The sequence below is a fragment of the Oratosquilla oratoria genome, chromosome 19, assembly GCF_046742065.1.
Source record: "Oratosquilla oratoria isolate Oo_2021 chromosome 19, ASM4674206v1, whole genome shotgun sequence".
Taxonomy (NCBI): Eukaryota; Metazoa; Arthropoda; class Malacostraca; order Stomatopoda; family Squillidae; genus Oratosquilla; species Oratosquilla oratoria.
The window spans coordinates 65,033,538-65,053,537 of NC_134795.1; the positions used below are offsets into that span (position 1 = coordinate 65,033,538).

At 42.1% G+C, this 20,000-nt stretch overlaps 1 protein-coding gene across 6 annotated transcripts in view; it reads right to left on the reverse strand.

Annotated features, from left to right (window-relative positions):
• Window positions 1-20,000, reverse strand: part of LOC143035964 (glutamate-gated chloride channel-like) — a 632,887-nt gene that overhangs the window by 14,098 nt on the left and 598,789 nt on the right. For all 6 annotated transcript variants that reach the window (XM_076203237.1, XM_076203238.1, XM_076203236.1 and 3 more), the window contains one exon: window positions 4,334-4,416. In XM_076203237.1, coding sequence (XP_076059352.1) covers window positions 4,334-4,416 — 83 coding nt within the window. The remainder of the gene's footprint in view (window positions 1-4,333; window positions 4,417-20,000) is intronic.

Consider the following 20,000-nt stretch of genomic DNA (forward strand, 5'->3'; position numbering starts at 1 on the left):
TTTTAACCCCTTACATACGATGTCGCCTACGAAGGCGTCATGAGGGGCGATTGGTTACGTGAAGATGCCGCCGTCGGCGTTTTGGTTATATTTATTTCGTAGTTGTAGCTGACTGACTCCCCATATTCTGTGAACTGTCTTGGTCATATTTTCTGTGATTATCAATACTCAGAGTGAAAGAGAACGAGTGATACAGATGTAACTTTATATTTTATAATGCAAGTATTGTGATGCATTATCGTACATCAGGCAACTGATGCTGCGCGCGAGAATTTGGGGTATATTGAAGAGGTCGGCAACTGACAATTTCATTCTTATTAAGGCTCTCGATAGCTAAACAGAACGCAGCAAATGCGTTGACCTTGTTTATGTGTTGCTGTTACTGGATGTCCAGTATTACACTGAGGTACAGTGGTAAAACATTTGCCTGTTTGATTCTCATTTATTATCAGTTATATGTCAATTTATTATTATTTACTATTTGCCTGTTTGTTTATTATTTAACTATACCTATGCATTTATTTATGTATTCTATTTGTTATTTACATTATTATAGTTTTTATCTATTCATTTATTATTATTATGATTTTTTTTTCACATCCGACCTAGATATGCCAAAAGGTCTCCTGTCGGCATGCTCCGCCTTTGTAATCCTTTGTAATCCTCTGTAACATGAACCCCGATATAGGATCTTTCGGTACATATCTAGGTCGGATGTTCTTGATAATACTATTGTTGTCAAAAGCCGACATCCCTTTCTTGTACATCATGTCTGTTTTGACTTTCCACTCTGCCATAAAAGAAAAAGAGAGAGAAAAATACTCTACCTAAATGAATACAAAGGATTACAAAGGAGGAGCATGCTGACAGGAGAGCTTTTGGTCCATAACTAGGTAGGATGCGAAAAAATTATAATAATAATGAATAAATAAATAAAAATAATAATAATAATATAAACAATAATAGATAAAATAAATAAATAAATGGGTAAAATTAAATAATAGACAGGTAAATAGTAATAAATGGACAGATAAATAATAATAAATAATAACCAATTAAATAATAATAAACAGACATATAATAACAAACAAACAAAAAATATAAAATAAATGGCAGGCATTACAGTATCTTGCTTAGGTGTTTATCTAAACGAATCTTAAAGCTTCGAATCTTATATCAAATGCTTCTACATCATGAATGAATTTGAAGATATATCATCGCTTAAGGGATAACGAAATGACAAATGTTTGAATTCTTTACGACCTTTTCTTTTAATCTCTCAGTTTACCTTTGTGTGCTAAATGTAAAGTAGAGCCTTAAGCGCTGTGTGTGAAGGTTGTTCACACACCTACGCCTGAGTTAAAACTGGGGAAAAGCATTTTGCACGTGTGGTTTTTGAAAAAAAAACTCCATAAATAGGGCGTATATAAAACAACGTACTTGAGAACGCACGCACATATGCATGTATACGCGCATACACACGCTCGTACACACGCACACACACACATGCACACAGGTACAACCACACTTATGACATACTTATATAGGTACAAATAAACGGACAAACAGACAGACAGACGAATATAGGTAAGCACTCAGAAAAGAGACCACCAAACACAAATCAGGGCTTACCTTCTAATCGAGACTCTAAAACTATTCAGTATACTTTCATTCTAGCAAGTGGTTTTATCTAATTCAGTGAACGTCAGTCACATCACATTGGCATCCTTTATGAGTGTTTATTCTGTCTAAAGTCTGGCAATTTGATTAAAAAATGAGACCATATGATCGTGCCCGGAGTGTTTAGGAAGAGGAAATGTTCATCTCTACATAACACACACGATAGATTTGCTCACAGCATATCAATGTAATGTATGTACACCTCGCTCTCTTAATTCTACACTCGCCAACCGCCACTTTTGCTGACGTTTGCGTCCAGGAGATAAACTCACCTCGGGAATTGGTGGTATTTTATGTCGTGGGCCAATTCCCGAAGTGGGCTTATGTCCTGGGGTCAAACGTCAGCACAAGTGGCGGTTGGCGAGTTTTGGATTAAGAGGCTTAAATGTATACGGGTCATGTTCACACCATGCAAGTGGTTACGTTAAGTTTATTCTAATCTACTTGACACAGCTGTACACCACACAATGGAAAGAGAGGGAAATAAAGACAAAAGAAATGAAGGAAGAAAAAAATAAAGGAAGAGAGAAAACAAAGAGGGAAGAAAGAACGAAAAAAGAGAAGAAAAACGAAAGGAAGGGAAGGAAAAAAAGGGAGAAAGGAAGAAAAAGAAAAATCAGCAGAATTGATGCAACGGGCGGACAATTGACACAGTCAACATAATGTTCTGAGTCGACAGTTGCCAGGTAGGACTATGTCCCACCTATATTTTCTTTCGAGAAGTGTTGCCTCATAGTGGGTTTATCATTCTCAGGTTTTGTAGAATTACATTTTCTCCTCGTTTCCCAATTCTAAGTATCTATTCTGCTGTAAATGACGAACAAATCTAGGTTTTGATACGGAAGTGCTACATAGGAAATATGGGAAAAAATCTTTTTAGTCAGATTCAACTTAAAATTGGAGGTTAATTTCTGGTAATGCTGATCACTTTGAACTTCTACTCTCCTTCTTGTTCCCCTCTTCCAGTCTCTCCTTAACCCTCAGTGCTACGACACCATATTGTCCCCAAGGATAGAAGCGCTGAATTTCTTGGACAAAATGCAATAGCTACACTCAGGAAGGGTGGAAAAAATGTGGAGACGAGAGACTGAGGATTAGAGTGAGGAGAAAACCACATAGCACATAGGCACAGATGATGCGATTCCTCCCGGAAGAAGAAGAAGAAGAAAAAAAAAAAAAAAAAAAAAGATGGTACGCACAGCTGGTAGTGTTCACAAGATAGATTAAGCACAGAGATGGATTGCTCTGTACAGCTGGAGCTGTCCAAAGAGGCGACAGATGGTTCATTCGGTGGTGGGCACAGAGGCTCTGCAGGAGCCATTCCAACTCCCTCAGGAAGATGGCGAACGTTAAAGATTTTATTCTGTCTAAGGATGCTCACTGGTGACGGTGATTCGAACCCTAGCGCAAGCGAGTTGGACCAAGGATATGGATCATTAAATTCCGTGCTACAAAGTCCTCTGTAAGGGGTACCGTTCTAGTCTCCTGATAAGGGGAGTTTCACGACGTTAAACCCAATCAATCATCATCATAAAAACATAAGTATGAAGGAGGTTGCAAGAGACCATAAGGTCTACACTAGGCAGTTCCATGTCCATTACCACCTGTCATCCTTATCCATACTGATCCAAATCAAAGATGTCACTGTGGCGGGTATATTGTCTCTTCTTTGGAGACAGTATATTATTCTGGATAGCGTCAGGTGATTTTATTCAGCTGGGCGAAGATCAGCATTCAAAAATTGAGGCGACTGATGAAACTCCCCGCCCCCCAAAAAACAACAACAACAACAACATGGAGTTCTTTGTCCCTTTGCGAGCACTTATCAGTTAGTATCAAAAAAGGATTTTGATTAACATATTCTACAAAAAAGAAAATAGTCTTCAGCTGATGGGTTTGGTAATAAGAACTAAACAGTGGACTCTGTTCATTTGTGACGAATTACAAGACATGATTCGGAAATCGTCAAAAGTGAGGTCCCAAATGGTCCCTTCTGTAAACACTGTTCCCCCCCCTCGCATCTCCCGTGATAAAGAGGACAAAATAAGCTACTAACAATCTATCTTATCAATCAGTGTTCAAATGAACTTATTCTGAATATACAGTGAGTTGATGGTAATTTCATTTGCTGAGTTCCTTTCATATCCTCCCCCCCTACTTGGTGGCAGAGGAGTATATGTTTCTCTAACCACTTCACCTATCTTGTACTTTCCTGAAGAGGGTTGCAGTTGGCAGCCGAAATGAAGAAGTTAATGTCCTCCCATTTTTTTTTCACTCCGACTGTGGGTTCTATGTGTGATTTACAAATGTGCTGCTACATTTCTCTCTAGTTAATTGATTTTGCTGTATTTACCATGGGAGAGGTGGGAGGGTGTGGGGGCGGGGGTAGGGCATAGTGTTAAAGGGAGGGACCGACAGGTATTGTAGTTCTAAGTCTCTTTATTTTACCCAGATCACAGTTTTCCTCAATGACACATGCATGTGGAAGAAAGCACGGAAATGTCAGAACACAGCCTGAGTCATACAGAGATACTAAATGGTACAGTAGAAACAACCAACGTGGTACAACAATGGCAGATGGTACACACAGCCGGCTGGCACAAAAACACACAGAGGGAACGGGTGTTTTGCCAAAGTAACAGGTGGTACTTACAGCTGGCCATGAGGAGCTGGCAGACTTGTGTGTCGAGCGGATACAGCCGTAGGTCCATCGGGCAGGACAGCGTCAGGGAGATTCTGTGGACAAAAAATGATTCATTTAATACAAAATCTGTCTGTTAATTTTGTCATTGACTGTTAATTTCATCATTGACTTTGGTCTCATCTCGAAGAGCAGTCTAGGGAACCCGCGCTCAATTAACGTCGCGAACTATTAGGCTAGGACAATGCCCCTTACAGAGGACTTTGTAATATGGAATTTAATGAACCATGCCCTTGGTCCAACTCGATGGCGGCAGGTTTCGAACTGCTGTCACCTCGACCTCCGCCGCAAGTAGCGACGCTCTAACCCGTTCGGCCAGCGAGTATAAAAAAAGAAACATGATTAGATAGATATAAATAAACACAAAGAATAGCGAACATCTAATGTCAATTGTACCTTTCGTTGTAAATTTACATAGTTTGTTATGTTTTCTATATTTTAGCTTTTAGATGGAAATTTAATGTTACAACGAAAATGTATAAACACGCTTAGTAATGAAATTTGTATTTACATAGTTGAATACGCGAGGGTCGACGATTTTGTCTTCAACTTTAAATACGTTTCATGAGTTTGAATTTGTTTTTCTTCGTTCTTTTTTTGTATCAAATCTTTGTTGATCTCACTGTATGTACAGCAAGCAAAATAAATAAATAATAAATAAATAAAAAAACTTCGCCATACATCACTTTAAAAAGGTTTAGTCTGGCTGAAGCCAGGCAATTTAATTCGCCTGAAGACGAACACCATAACAAGTTTGTTAAAGAAATAAAATCATATAGACGGGTCGATGTACCACCTGACCAATGTTCCCTCTAATTTTTTGCTGTGAGTCTGCGCAGAAATTTGCTGGTGGGCAAACTTTGCCTACTCTGGAAAAGTATGTTTCACATCCATGGCGGCAAAGTCGTCATTTCGTTTGCAATGGAAGCGCTAGAGTTAGGAGAGAGAGAGAGAGAGAGAGAGAGAGAGAGAGAGAGAGAGAGAGAGAGAGAGAGAGAGAGAGAGAGAGAGAGAGAGAGAAAGAGAGAGAGAGAGAGTGAGAGGGAGAGAGAGAGAGAGATAGAGAGAAAAGCAAATATTGGCTTGACGGTTGGCATACATACATACATATATCAAAGGCTTTTTCCCCCTTACAAGAGAGGTAGCTAAAAAGAAAAAGCCATAAAAACCATTCCCACCCACTCCATCCCTAATACACTCCACTCCCCTCCACCCTCCACCCTCCCTCCCAAGCTACCATATTTTTGGAGAAGTTGATGTTTGGATGGAACTTCTTTATTGAATGAATTTTAATATAATCTAAAAAGCTTGTGTGTGTATTTATTCCTTCGTGTGCGCTAGTTGTAAAACATACATGCGCGCGCATGCGCACAGTTTAGAGGGAACGTTGGACCTGACCCAAAACAAATTGCAACAAAAGCTTTCTCGGTGGTTTTTCATTCTTAATGAATATACTGATTAACAGAAAATAATTGTACCAAAATCTGACATCCAGAAATGGGTTAAAACCGAGTCATTTTCAAGATAGCCGTCACTAAGCCTTGAAATGACTAAAACAACTATAACTACTTCAATAATTGCGATGGCAATATTATTGTTGATTCTAGTACATATATACGTACACATGCACACACACACACACACACACACACGCACACACACACACACACACACACAAACACACACACACACACACATGCGCACTCAAATACATATGCACATACACGCATACGTACACATGCACATACATACACACACACACACACACACACACACACAAACACACACACGTACACACGTATACACATACAGACACACACACACACAATGCACACCCAAATACACATACAAATACACACAAAAACACACACACACACACACTTAAGAAAATATATTTTTTACACCATTTCACACGTGGTGAACTGATAACCGGCGACTGATCACATTCTCACTGGAGTAGTTCCTGCATCACCATCACCATCATCATCACTATCATCGTGACCTTCATTTTCGCGTTCAGTTTCTACTTGAGCATTTTCCTTCCATCAGTGCGCAGTTCAGCTCAAATTCTCCCTTTTCCCCGAAGAAGACGGATTTTCCTTTCCTTTCCTTTCCACCACAAAGCTTTAACTCCTCTTCACGTCCTCCTCTTCTCCTCCTCCTCCTCCTCCGCTACTCCTTCATCTGTTCTCCCCCTCTCCTCCTCTTTCGCCTCTCCCCTTCCTCCTCCTTCCTCTTCGTCGGCCTCCCGTGACCTTTATCGTTCGGTCGTGTCATGGCACCCAGTCTGGGAGAGTGGAAGAGTCTTGAGGGAAGCTTTCACGCGCACAGCACGTGGTTCAGTTTTATACAAACGAATACCTTAAGCCATTAAAGTAAACACTGTGTATGAAAAACCAACAAGTTCTCTGTAACAAAAGTTTTATTTGCACAGGCAAGACCAAAGGATGGCAAAAGAGTTTTGGCAACTGTGGCTTACCTGTGCGCTGGACCTGCGCATCGCTTGACCCTCCCTTCCCCCCGGACGAAGGGGGAAGGGGGAGGGGGAAGGGGGGAGAGAGGTAGTTACTGGATCATTCTTGACCATTACGGAGTCTCTGTTCAAGAGGTCAGTGCGCTATAGTGGTTGGTTTTGTGTTACAATAATACTTCGTGGTACCATATACAGTTGATATGATAGAAGTATCATTCACACACACACACACACACACACACACACACACACACACACACACACACACACACACACACACACACCATGGACGTGGAACTGCCTGTTGTGGGCCTTGTGGTCTCTTGCAGTCTCCTCTTCTAGAGGCCCGGGGTTCCTCTAGAGGCCTGGGTTCCTCTGGAGGCCCGGGGTCCTTATAAAAAACCAAGGTTATTATAGAGGCCCGGGGACCTTTAGAAAACCAGAACTTCTTTGGGGTCGGGGTTCCTTTAGGGACGGGGGTCCATAGGGGTTGAGGATCCTTGAGGGAGCGCCGGGGGTCTTTAAAGGGCCGTAGTTCCTAAGGGTACTGGGGATCCTTTAAAAGGCCGTGGTCCGTCCAGAGACCCGTGGTTTCTTTGGGGTTTGGGTTTCCCTAGGATTCGGAGTTCCTTTGGAGTCAGAGTTCCTTCATCAATAGGCCAGGGGTTCCTCTAGAAGCCCGGGGCTACTTAGTATAGCCAGGGTTCCTCTAGGGTCAGAGTTCGTTTGGATTTAGGGTTTCTTTGAAGTCGGTGTTCCTCTACAGCCCCGGGTCTTCTAAGGGGTTGGGGTTCCTTAGAGGTGTAGAGTTCCTCTAGTGGTTCTTCTGGGGGCCCGAAGGCCCTCTAGAGGCCCAGGGATCATCTGGGGAGCCTGGAATTCCTCTAGAGACCCGGGGTTCCCCTGTGGGTCCGGGATTCCTATAGGGGCCCGGAGATCCTTGAAGGAGCCGGGGTTCCTTAGGACTTGGAGTTCCTTTGAGGCTAGGGACTTCTCTAGAGACCCGAGATTCCTTAGGAGGGCTGGGGTTTGTTTGGAGTTAGGGTTTATTTGGTGTCAAGGTTTCCTCTACAGGTCCGGGTCCTCCCGGGGGTTGGGGTTCCTGGGGAGTCTGGGCTCTTGTAGAGGCGCGGGGTTTCTTCTGAGGTCCCGAAAGTCTTCTAGAGGCTCAGGGTTTCTCTGGGGACCCGGGTTACTTTAGAGGCCTGGAGTTCCTCTCGGGGCCCGGGGCTACTCTAGACACCCAGAGTTCTTCTTAAGGCCCGGGGTTCCTCTGGGGGCCCGGGATTTTTCTAGAGGCCCGGGGTTCTTCTGGGGGCCCGAAAGTCTTCTAGAGGACCAGGATTTCTCTGGGGTCCCGGGTTACTTTAGAGGCCTGGAGGTCCTCTAGGGGCCCGGGGCTACTCTAGACGCCTAGAGTTTCTCTTGAGGCTCGGGATTTTTCTAGAGGCCCGGGGTTCTTCTGGGGGCCCGAAAGTCTCCTAGAGGCCCAGGATTTCTCTGGGGTCCCGGGTTACTTTAGAGGCCTGGAGGTCCTCTAGGGGCCCGGGGCTACTCTAGACGCCTAGAGTTTCTCTTGAGGCCCGAGGTTCCTCTGGGGGCCCGGGATTGTTCTAAAGGCCCAAAGTTCCTCTAGGGTACCTCTAGGGTTCTTTATCTCTGGGTATTCTTAGAGCCCCGGGGGTCTTCTTGAGGCCCGGAGTTCCATTTGCGGCCCGGGGTTCTTTAGGCCCTGGGATTTCTCTTTGGGGTCGGGATTCCTCTAGAAGCACGGGGTTCTCTAGAGGCACGGGGATTCCTTAGGGGGGGCCAGGGTATCTCTCGGGGCTGGGATGCCTCTGTGGACCCGGGGTCCGTAGGCGTCGGGATTCCTTTGGGTCCTGCTCGGATTCCTCCAGAGGTGTATGGGTTCCTTCATGGGGCCTGGGTTCATCCTATGGGGATCGGGGTTTATTAGTTGTCAGGGTTCATCCTCTAGAGGTCCGGGGTTCATTAAGGGGCCTGGGTTCTTTTGTAATCGGAGGGTTAATTATGGTCAGGATTCCTTTGGGGTCGGGATTCATCTAAAGGCCCAGCATTCCTTTGGGGTCGGGGTTATCCTAGGGTCAGGGTTTCTGCAAGGGTCCTGGGTATCCTTTAGGGGCTGGGGTTTCGCTAGGGCCGGGGTTCCTGTAGGTGTCGGGGTTCCTTAGAGGTCGGGTCCCTTGCGGTCAGGGTCCTCTCGAGTGCTGGAGCTCGTTCTTCGGGGTCGGAGGTTATACTTCGGGGTCGGGGTCGGGGTGGGGGGACTCTCTCAGCCTTGCCTGTCGTCGTTCTGCCCCAAGTGGACTCCTCCGACCTCGGAGGAGCCCAGCGGCTGACGGACACAAACAGTTAGGACAGATCATGATATGTCGATGTATTTGGCTGTCGCAAGGGCAGACAGGCTAAAGCAAAATTTTAATTAAATAGATAATAATAATAATAATGATAATAATAATAATAATAATAATAATAATAATAATAATAATAATAATAACAATAATGAAATAATAATAATAATAATAATAATAATAATAATAATAATAATAATAATAATAATAATAATAATAATAATAATGACAATAATAATAATAATAATAATAATAATAATAATAATAATGATAATAATAATGATAATAATAATAATAATAAGAAGAAGAAGAAGAAGAAAAGAAAGTGCGTGTGTGTGTGTGTGTGTGTGTGTGTGTGTGTGTGTGTGTGTGTGTGTGTGTGTGTGTGTGTGTGTGTGCGCGCGCGCGCATATGTGTGTATTTTGACAGGAGGTTTTTTGGGCGACAGATTTGGTTCAAAAATGCATCTGTTTCTGCTTTTGCGGTCTTCTTGCCAGTCCTCTCGATTTTTTCTATTTTTGGGCTTCTGCGCAAAACGCTGAGATGATACTACACGTTCCCAAAAAGAATCCCGACCCGCCGCAGGATGAACCAATTAGAAAAATACACAAACTTTCCTGTGTATTATAATTAGATATACACTATTAAATGAACATACATACGCTCTCTCTCTCTCTCTCTCTCTCTCTCTCTCTCTCTCACACACACACACACACACACACACACACACACACACACACACACACACACACACACACACACATATATATATATATGTATGTGTGTATAATTATATTTGTCATGATTGAACCGTAATCCAGATATCATTGCATTATCTCGTCTGTAAATAGAACAGTGTTAAGATTATATAATTCAATAGCTATTTATATAATTTATATAACAAATAAAGCTTAATTTACACCATTAGTGTTGCCTGTGGTGCCAATGAAAAAGGACAAATTATCAGAGCTGGGCGCGTTCCTAGGTGCGTTCCAAGGTGTCCTGACTGGCATGACTTTGATCGGGACACCCAGGAAAGCATATAGGAACGCACAGAGGAAGGCGCCCAGCTCTGCAAATTATATTAAGCACAAAGGAAGTCCAAAAGGCAGGTTTCCAGAGCTGGGCGCGTTACCGCAGGGCAGGTAGTGCGTTAACACCGGAAAGGTTAATGCGTTACTGCCGGACAGGTAGTGCATTACCTAAAAATCTGGGGGTGCGTTTCCGTCAATGCGTTACCGATTTTAATTTCCTCAGAGCGGTCCGCGTTACTGCGTATGTGCATATGTCTGTACACATACGCAGATTTTTCGGTAACGCACTACATGTCATGCGGTAACGCGCCCAGCTCTGCCGGCGTTTCGTATTTGAATTGGGCTCTCCAAGTATCTCCTTATCAATTTCATTAAGAACATTTAGAAGGTTCTAGTATTTCTCCGTTGCATTGAGATAATCTCCTGGATGTGTTTATAAACAATAACTGTTGTCTAGATTTTCACTATGAGGAAAACCCGCAATCCCACGACAGCCGGCAACGGTCTTGAAGACCTCAAATAGATTTCTCTGTGGCGAAAGTTTTGGAGCCTGTGTTGTGTGATTGTGATAGGAGGAGAGTTGTCGCCGGTTGTCACATCTCTGCGAAGTTGATTGAGATCTCGGCACCGGTCCGGGGACCGAATGTCAGCCCGTCAGGGTTGCACCTCCTAATGGAATTGAGGGGGTTGACTGGTTTTGTAAAGACCACCAAGATGTAGTAAATACACGTCCCTGATCGTTCCTCTTTACATTATTATATATATTTCTTCTCTTTGTACTTCTTTCCTCTTTGCATTATCATACACGCTTCTTCTCTTTGTACTTCTTTCCTCTTTGTATTATCATACAGACCTCTTCTCTTTGTACTGCCCCTCGCCAAAAGAATACAATTAAAGGTTTCTATACTCCGAGGTTATCTTTACGTAAAGCCTCAATGTAATATTTCTATTCCGACATTGTAATACCGATTTTTATAGTCTCCTCTGCTCGAGAATTATGCCTGAGAATACTTGTGTATTCTTTGTATTCACATTTAGGCGAAGTTAATTAACATGTTAAACACCAGAAACAACATTTGTTCGTATTGAGTTCACTAGAAGAAGCTTCCCACGCAGACTTGGTACATAAGCCTATTAAAACAGCTGAGGACTCGCAGTAAAGGATTTGAATTGGAGAAATTTGTATTTAAGAAGGAAAAAGGCAAGAAATGGTTTATCAATAGGGTGGTCAATGAATGGAATAGACTTAGTAACCATGTAGTGAGCGGTGAAACTATCGATTGTTTTAAGAAAAGATTAGATCAATTTATGGATGGGAATGACAAATGGTAATGGACATGGGACTGCCTAGTGTAGGCCTTATGGTCTCTTGTAGTCTCTTCGATTCTTCTGTTCATATAAAGAGAGTCGTTTTAGTTCTCTTAATGTATAAGTAAGGTTGAATTCGTTTATTTATCTATTTATTTATTTTTGTGTCATTAAGACATTTGAAAATAAACTCCCCCACTGGGATTCGAACCCTCGCCTGAGCGGTACAGTCTTCGTCTTATAAAAAGAAAGCCGCTCAGGTGAGGGTTCGAATCCCAGTAGGAAAGTTTATTTCCATTAATTTATTTATTTGTATATCTATGCATTCATCAATTTATTTGTTTCTTTATTTATCTTTATTTATTCTTAATTCAAATACTTTGATCTTTTCTTCCCTTTGTGTCTCGCTTCCATTAAATCGTTTTGATTCCCGTTCGCATTAAGCCTCGTACATGAGAACATAAGAATGGAGGAGACTGCCAGAGACCATAAGGCCTACACTGGGTAGTCCCATGCCCCTTACTTTTTCGAAGTGGTTGTATGTTGACAGTGTCTTCGTAGGTCATAAGAACATAAAAACATAAGAATGGGGGAGACTGCAGGAGGCCATATGGCTTACACTGGGTAGTTTCATGTCCCTTTTTCGAAGTGGTTGTACGTTGACAGTGTCTTCGTAGGTCATAAGAACATAAAAACAAGAATGGGGGAGGCTGCAAGAGGCCATATGGCTTACACTGGGTAGTCCCATGCCCCTTACTTATTCGAAGTGGTTGTATGTTGACAGTGTCTTCGTAGGTCATAAGAACATAAAAACATAAGAATGGGGGGAGACTGCAAGAGGCCATATGGCTTACACTGGGTAGTTCCATGTCCCTTTTTCGAAGTGTTTGTATGTTGGCAGTGTCTTCGTAGGCCATAAGAACATAAAAACATAAGAATGGGGGAGACTGCAAGAGACCATAATGCCTACACTGGGTAGTTCCATGCCCCTTACTTTTTCGAAGTGGTTGTACGTTGACAGTGTCTTCGTAGGTCATAAGAACATAAAAACATAAGAATGGGGGAGACTGCAAGAGGCCATATGGCCTACACTGGGTAGTTCCATGCCCCTTACTTTTTCGAAGTGGTTGTACGTTGACAGTGTCTTCGTAGGTCATAAGAACATAAAAACATAAGAATGGGGGAGACTGCAAGAGGCCATATGGCTTACACTGGGTAGTTCCATGTTCATAACCACCTATCATCTCCATCCATAACGTTATCTAACTTTCTCTTAAAACAACCGATAGTTTCAGCGCTCACTACTACACGGTTACTATCTATTTCATTCGTCAACCATTCCGTAGGTAGTTCTTGCCTATTTCCTTCTTAAATCTCAGTTTTTCTATTTTTTTTTCAGCGACTTTATGCCTGAAACAGGTGTGTCCCTACTTCTTGAAATGATGATGTATTATAATTATCATTAATACTGTTGTTATTATAGTTATGATTATCATTATTATTGTTATTATTTTCATTATCATTATTACTATTGTTATCATCATTATCGATATCATTATCATCTCGTACTTAAAGAAAGGCGTCCTAATTCTTACTCACTCTTTAAGAAGACATTGTCCTAATTACTATTTACTCCTAAAAAAAAGACATTGTCCTAATTCTTATTCACTTTTAAAAAAACAGTCCTAAATCTTAAGAAGACATTGTCCTAATTACTATTTACTTCTAAAAAATATATTGTCCTAATTCTTATTCACTCCTAAAAAAAGACATTATCCTAATTCTCATTCACTCCTAAAAAAGACATTGTCCTAATTCTTATTCACAAAAAAAAAAAAAAAAAAACCTTTAAGACTTTTCCCAAATGGCATAAGATAAAAGTCAACAGTTGGTCGAAATATCACTTACCAAAGACAATTTCTTCGGCTGTAGCCTATATTCGGTTTTTCTTACACTGAAATACCCTGACAACCTGAGAACCTGAGACATACCAAGATACTAAAAAAAAAAAAAAAAAAAAAAAAAAAAAAAAAAAAAAAAAAAAAAAAAAAAAAAAAAAAAAAAAAAAAAAAAAAAAAAAAAAAAAAAAAAACTTTAGGCAGCTGAGCCCAAGACAGAATCCCACGAGGATTTAAAAGCGATATAACAGATGTGCCCGAGAGAGGGGAGAGAGAAGGGGGAGAGGGAGAGAGAGAGAGAAGGGGGAGAGAAAGAGAGAGAGAGAGAGAGAGAGAGAGAGAGAGAGAGAGAGAGAGAGAGAGAGAGAGAGGGAGGGAGAGAGAGGGAGGGAGGGAGGGAGAGGGAGAGAGAGAGGGAGGGAGAGGGAGAGAGAAAGAGAGAGGGAGAAAGGGATAGAGAGAAAAAGTTACAGATAGAGCTAGAGAAAGATAGATAGATAGATAGATAGATAGATAGATAGATAGAGAGAGAGAGGCAGAGAGGAAAGAATATGAAATTTCTCTCCTCTTTTTGGTCGCTGGTCCCCAACATGTTGACCGTGTGACGAGCAACATGATAACTGCTTATGCTTCGTGTGGTCTATTTTCCCGTAATTTTTCTTTTTCTCTTTCTTTTTTCGACGACTCGCAAGTTCCAGCCTTCCCCCACCCCCCCAGCCCCACGCTCTCTCTTCTCTCTTTCTCTTTTTCCTTTTACTGGTTTTGTCTCTCGATCTCTCGATTTCCTGTTACGCCCTCTCTTCTCGTTCTCTTCTCTTTTTTCCCCAATTCTTTTACATTTTTTCTCTCGCCTTTTGGTTTTCCATCACCGTTCCGTTCTCTCGCGATTTTATATATTTTTTTAATTTCCGTTTTCTACTTCATTTCTCTCCATCTCCTCACCTCCATCTCTGTCTTTCTCCTCCTCCACCTCTCTCTCTCTCTCTCTCCCTCCCTCCCTCTCTCTCCCTTCCTCTCTCTCTCTCTCTCTATTCCTCTCTCTCTCCCTTCCCCCTCCTTTCCTCTCTCTCCCTTCCTCCTTCTCTCTCTCCCACCCTCCTTCTCTCTCGCTCTCTCTCTATTCCTCTCTCTCTCTCCCTTCCCCCTCCTTCCCTCTCTCTCCCCTCCTCCCTCTCTCTCCCCTTCTCCCTCTCTCTCCCCCTCCCACCCTCCTTTCCTCTCTATTCCTCTCTCTCTCTCCCTTCCCCCTCCTTCCCTATCTCTCCCTTCCTCCCTCTCTCTCTCTCTCCCCCTCCCACCCTCCTTTCCTCTCTTTTTCTCTCTATTCCTCTCTCTCCCTCTCACCCTCCTTCCCTCTATTTCTATCTCTCCCTCTCCCTCCCTTTGACCTCTCCCTCTTCCTCTAGAGTAAAATAAATATATTAACAAATTGTAACTTGGGCTTGCTGAGGTATTTTTTTTATAAATGCAATAGTGGCTAAAAGACGCAGTCAGTGACTGTCAGACAAACATCTGTTTCTAACCTTCCGGTCTGAGGCATCTGCCCAATGTGCAGTACTTGATGTGAAAGCATCTGCTAAAAGAACCAGAGAGTATCTAAAAAATAATAATAATAGAAATAAAAATAATGTAAATAAATAGATAAATAAATAAATAAATAAAATAGAGGAATGACCCTTCCAGCAAGTTCCGTGGGTTGTTGTGATATATGACCCTAAAAGCTGTTGTTGAAACATTAATTTTTCTCGTAACAGAGACGAGGTTGGGGAACAAGGTATGGAGAACTACTTGAACGCAGAGTCCAAGCCACTTACGAAGGTTTTAATCTCAATGAGGGCCGTCCGAGACGCGAATTTATAGACGAGAATGAAGCAACGAGTGACCACGAGTATAGGCTCTTGTCGGGTCCTCAGCTTCCTTCGCCCTCCAACATAATTTCCACCATTTATGAAAACTACCATTAATCCCTCACCTCCCACTCAGTAAGTGAAATATTTATATTCACTGTTGTTTTAATCTTTGGCACTTAAAAAAACAAACAAACAGGATGTTCTGATGATGTAGATTTATCTTATGATGTCGTACGTTACGCTTACATAAGAATGAAGGAGCCTGTAAGAGACCATAAGGCCTACACTAGGCAGTTCCGTGTTATGAGTGCAATAGGATGTACTTGATAAAGCTGCAACAAGCGAGACGTCGTACAAATACAATAAGGGCTCCGTCCTCACATCTGTCGTTTCTTTACATAGACTTCTCGACAATCAACAATTACGTACATGATATAGATTGTACAGCATGAAATATTGCAATTTGTAGAAAACTCAATATTCCAACAGTTTTGAGACTGAAAAACCCGTAGTCTATTTCTGTCCCCCCTATCATGAAGTCTTAAAATGTCTTCAAGGAGGTCAATTCCCCCTAATTAACCCATTCAACTCCGATGACAAGATGTCTTGTCATTTGGTCAAATAAAACAAAAAATCATAAAACACCAAAATGTTTGATCAAACACCAGAAAAATATGACGTCAATCCTCGCTTCGCTCGCAGCGAAGCGAGGACTGACGTCATATTTTTCTGGTGTTTGATCAAACATTTTGGTGTTTTATGATTTTTTGTTTTATTTGACCAAATGACAAGACATCTTGTCATCGGAGTTGAATGGGTTAAGACACCCTCAACATAGATTAGGGTGACCATAGAACAGAACCATAACGGTGTGCTGGAGCATGCAGGGGATTGGTGATAATATTGTGTAAAATGGTGTGTAGCGAAAGGATCATACTGTGATAGTGCGTGTGTGCTTACATACACATGTGAGAATAAACACCTTGTGAGATCGAAACCTTTATTGGTACTACGTTTCGCTTGTTACAGCTTTTTCAAGTACAGACATGACACACACTCTGAGCACATATAAGCCAACAGGGAAGGAACTGGGAGAGTTTATCAGTACTTGAAAAAGCTGTAACAAGCGAAACGTAGTACCAATAAAGGTTTCGATCTCACAAGGTGTTTATTCTCACAGTCTTGTCGGCTTTTGCCATTGTGATTCATCTTACCTACACATGTAGACACATTCACACACACGCGCGCGAATGTGTACGTAAATCTGCCTGTGCGTGCATGTTTACATGTTTAAGTAGATGTGTAATTGTATGTTTATATATTCATGTATATGTGCGTGAATGTTTAAATGTATATATATATATACAGTATATATATATATATATATATATATTTATATATATATATATATCATATATAGATATATATATATATATATATAAATATATATATATACGTGTTTGTTTATGCGCCCGCGCGCGCGCGTGTGTGTGTATGCGTGTGTGATTCGCCATGGTCTTGGATCACGTGTTGGACTCGTGATCGATAGGTATTTCCCTCCCGGAAGAGAGCTTAGATCTCATATATGACCGAGGTAATGCTGTAACCTTACACGCACGCACACACACCCAACTCCCCGCCCACGAGAGTCGGAGTAACAACCCGCAGGGCAGTGTGTGTGTGTGTGTGTGTTTGTGTGTGTGTGTGTGTGTGTGTGCACGCGTGTGCGTGTGTGAAATCCTATGCAATCGATGCAAGGCTGAAGCGACAAGACGCTCTGAGGAAGCTTCGCCAACGACCTGTTGTCCCCGTGAGATAACGGGAGGAGGACGTGAGACGAGGCTCAAGGCTCAACGAATTGTATCTTTAGGCGTGAGACGAGGCGTGAGGCCTCGTTCGTGAGCAACTGAGATATCGAGAAGACAACGAAAGGGAGAATATCTTCAGGAGTGTGGGACGTACAAAAAAAAAAAAAAAAAAAATCGGGAGGCGCTTAGGAACACAAGAAAGAGACTACAAGAGACCATATGGCTTACACTAAACAGTTCCATGTGCATTACCATCTATCCCCGTTCATAACGTTTTCTATCCTTCTCTTAAAACAATTTGGGCTCCGACACTTTCCTAAAAAAAATTTAAACAAAGTTTGTAGTCCATTTTTTTTATTCTGTGGAACCTCTCTCGCCTCAGTCTTGGTCTCTTCTATTTCTCAATCAGACCCAAAAATTTGAGAACTATGACACATTTGCGTGCCACAGCAAGTTATTTAGCAAACATGCACAACGATTTTGACCTCAAATCCTCTAGATTTTTCATCCCTTTTGCTAGAGATGTCCATACTCTCCATTCCGAACCAATTTCTAGTGACAAATCCTAACTCCTCGACTATACAGCATCATAAACAGAATATGTAATCATTAATTTCCCTTTCTAAAATTTTTTTTTTGGGAGGCACACACACACACGCACATACACACATACACGCACACACAAACATACATACACACACACACATACATACACAAACATATACACATACACACACACATACATACACACACACAGGCACGCACACGCACATACACACACACAAACGCACACACACAAACACACACACACACACACACACACGCATACACACACACATACGAACGTCAGACGTCGAAGAGGATCGTCTCCCAATCTCGCCTCAAACTCCCGTAAACGCCCTAACTTTCACCCGGAGGTGATGCTCTACAGACCGGGGCCCAAACTATTTCTCTTCACCAATTTTTCATTAACCTATCTCATTCTCTCACTCTCTCTCTTATATATATATACACACACACACACACACACGGACACACGGACACACACACACACACACACACACACACACACACACACACACACACACACACACACATATATATATATATATATATATATATTCTAAATAGAAATGTAGTAGCACATTTGTAAATAACACACAGGAACCCACAGTCGGAGAAAGAATAAACTTCGAATAAAGAATAATCCTATATTTCGGCTATCAACTGTAGCCCTCTTCAGGAAAGTACATAAGATAGAGAACAGAGGGGACTTATAAACTACAGTAAGAAGAGATGTGGACAGTTGACCTCACTCAGGCGCGGGGCAAACTGGGGTGGCGGAGGAGGGAGGGGGTGAGGAGAGGGGAGGATGTAACGTCCGCACTAGCTTATTTATTGCTGCGCGTGAGATTATGTCAGGTGTCCACTGCCCTTTAGAAATATTAATATTAGGGCATTCCTCAATTAATGCTGATTCGACTATTTCCCAGTTTGCCCCGCGCCTGAGTGAGGTCAACTGTCCACATCTCTTCTTACTGTAGTTTATAAGTCCCCTCTGTTCTCTATCTTATGTACTTTCCTGAAGAGGGCTACAGTTGATAGCCGAAATATAGGATTATTCTTTATTCGAAGTTTATTCTTTCTCCGACTGTGGGTTCCTGTGTTATATATATATATATATATATATATATATATATATATATATATATATATATATATATACATTATATATATGTTTTCTCTTCTATCTATCTAATCTCTATCTCTGTCTTTCTATTTATTTTATCTCTACTTCTCTCTATCGCCTTCTTTCTCTCCTTCTTTCCCTCCCCCTCTCTCTTTCTCTCTCTCCCTCTCTCTCTCTTTCTCTTTCTACACAAGGAGGACTAATAACCTGCAATTACTCTTCCCTTGCTGGAGGTTGACACGGACACAGCTCTGCACTCTCAGGGCAGCAGCAGCAGCAGCAGCAGCAGCAGCAGCACCAACAGCAGCAGCAGCAGCAGCACCAACAGCAGCAGCAGCAGCACCAACAGCAGCAGCAGCACCAACAGCAGCAGCAGCAGCAGCACCAACAGCAGCAGCAGCACCACCAACAGCAGCAGCAGCAGCAGCAGCGCTTCGACTTCCTCAAAAGAAAGATCAGTCGAAGTCCAGGGGTCGTTGACGACTGTAGTAGAGTCTCAGAGGAAGTCAGTCAATCAATCAATCAATCATCAATGGAAGAGTCCAGAGGTCGTTGACGACTGTAGTGGAGTCTCAGAGGAAGTCAGTCAACCAATCAATCAATTATATTTATCAATGGAAGAGTCCAGGGGTCGTTGACGACTGTAGTAGTCTCTCAGAGGAAGTCAATCAATCAATCAATCATCAATGGAAGAGTCCAGAGGTCGTTGACGACTGTAGTAGAGTCTCAGAGGAAGTCAGTCAATCAATCAATCAATCAATCAGTCAGTCATCAATGGAAGAGTCCAGAGGTCGTTGACGACTGTAGTAGAGTCTCAGAGGAAGTCAGTCAATCAATCAATCACTCAGTCAATCATCAATGGGAGAGTCCAGAGGTCGTTGGCGACTGTAGTAGAGTCTCAGAGGAAGTCAGTCAATCAATCAATCATCAATGGAAGAGTCCAGAGGTCGTTGACGACTGTAGTAGAGTCTCAGAGGAAGTCAGTCAATCAATCAATCAATCAATCAGTCAATCATCAATGGAAGAGTCCAGAGGTCGTTGACGGCTGTTGCAGAGTCTCAGAGCAACTCAATCAATCAACCAACCAATCAATCAATCATTAATGGAAGAGTGCAAAGGTCGTTGGCGACTGTAGCAGAGTCTTAGACTTCCTGCCAGACCAACTCAGTCAACCAATCAATCAATC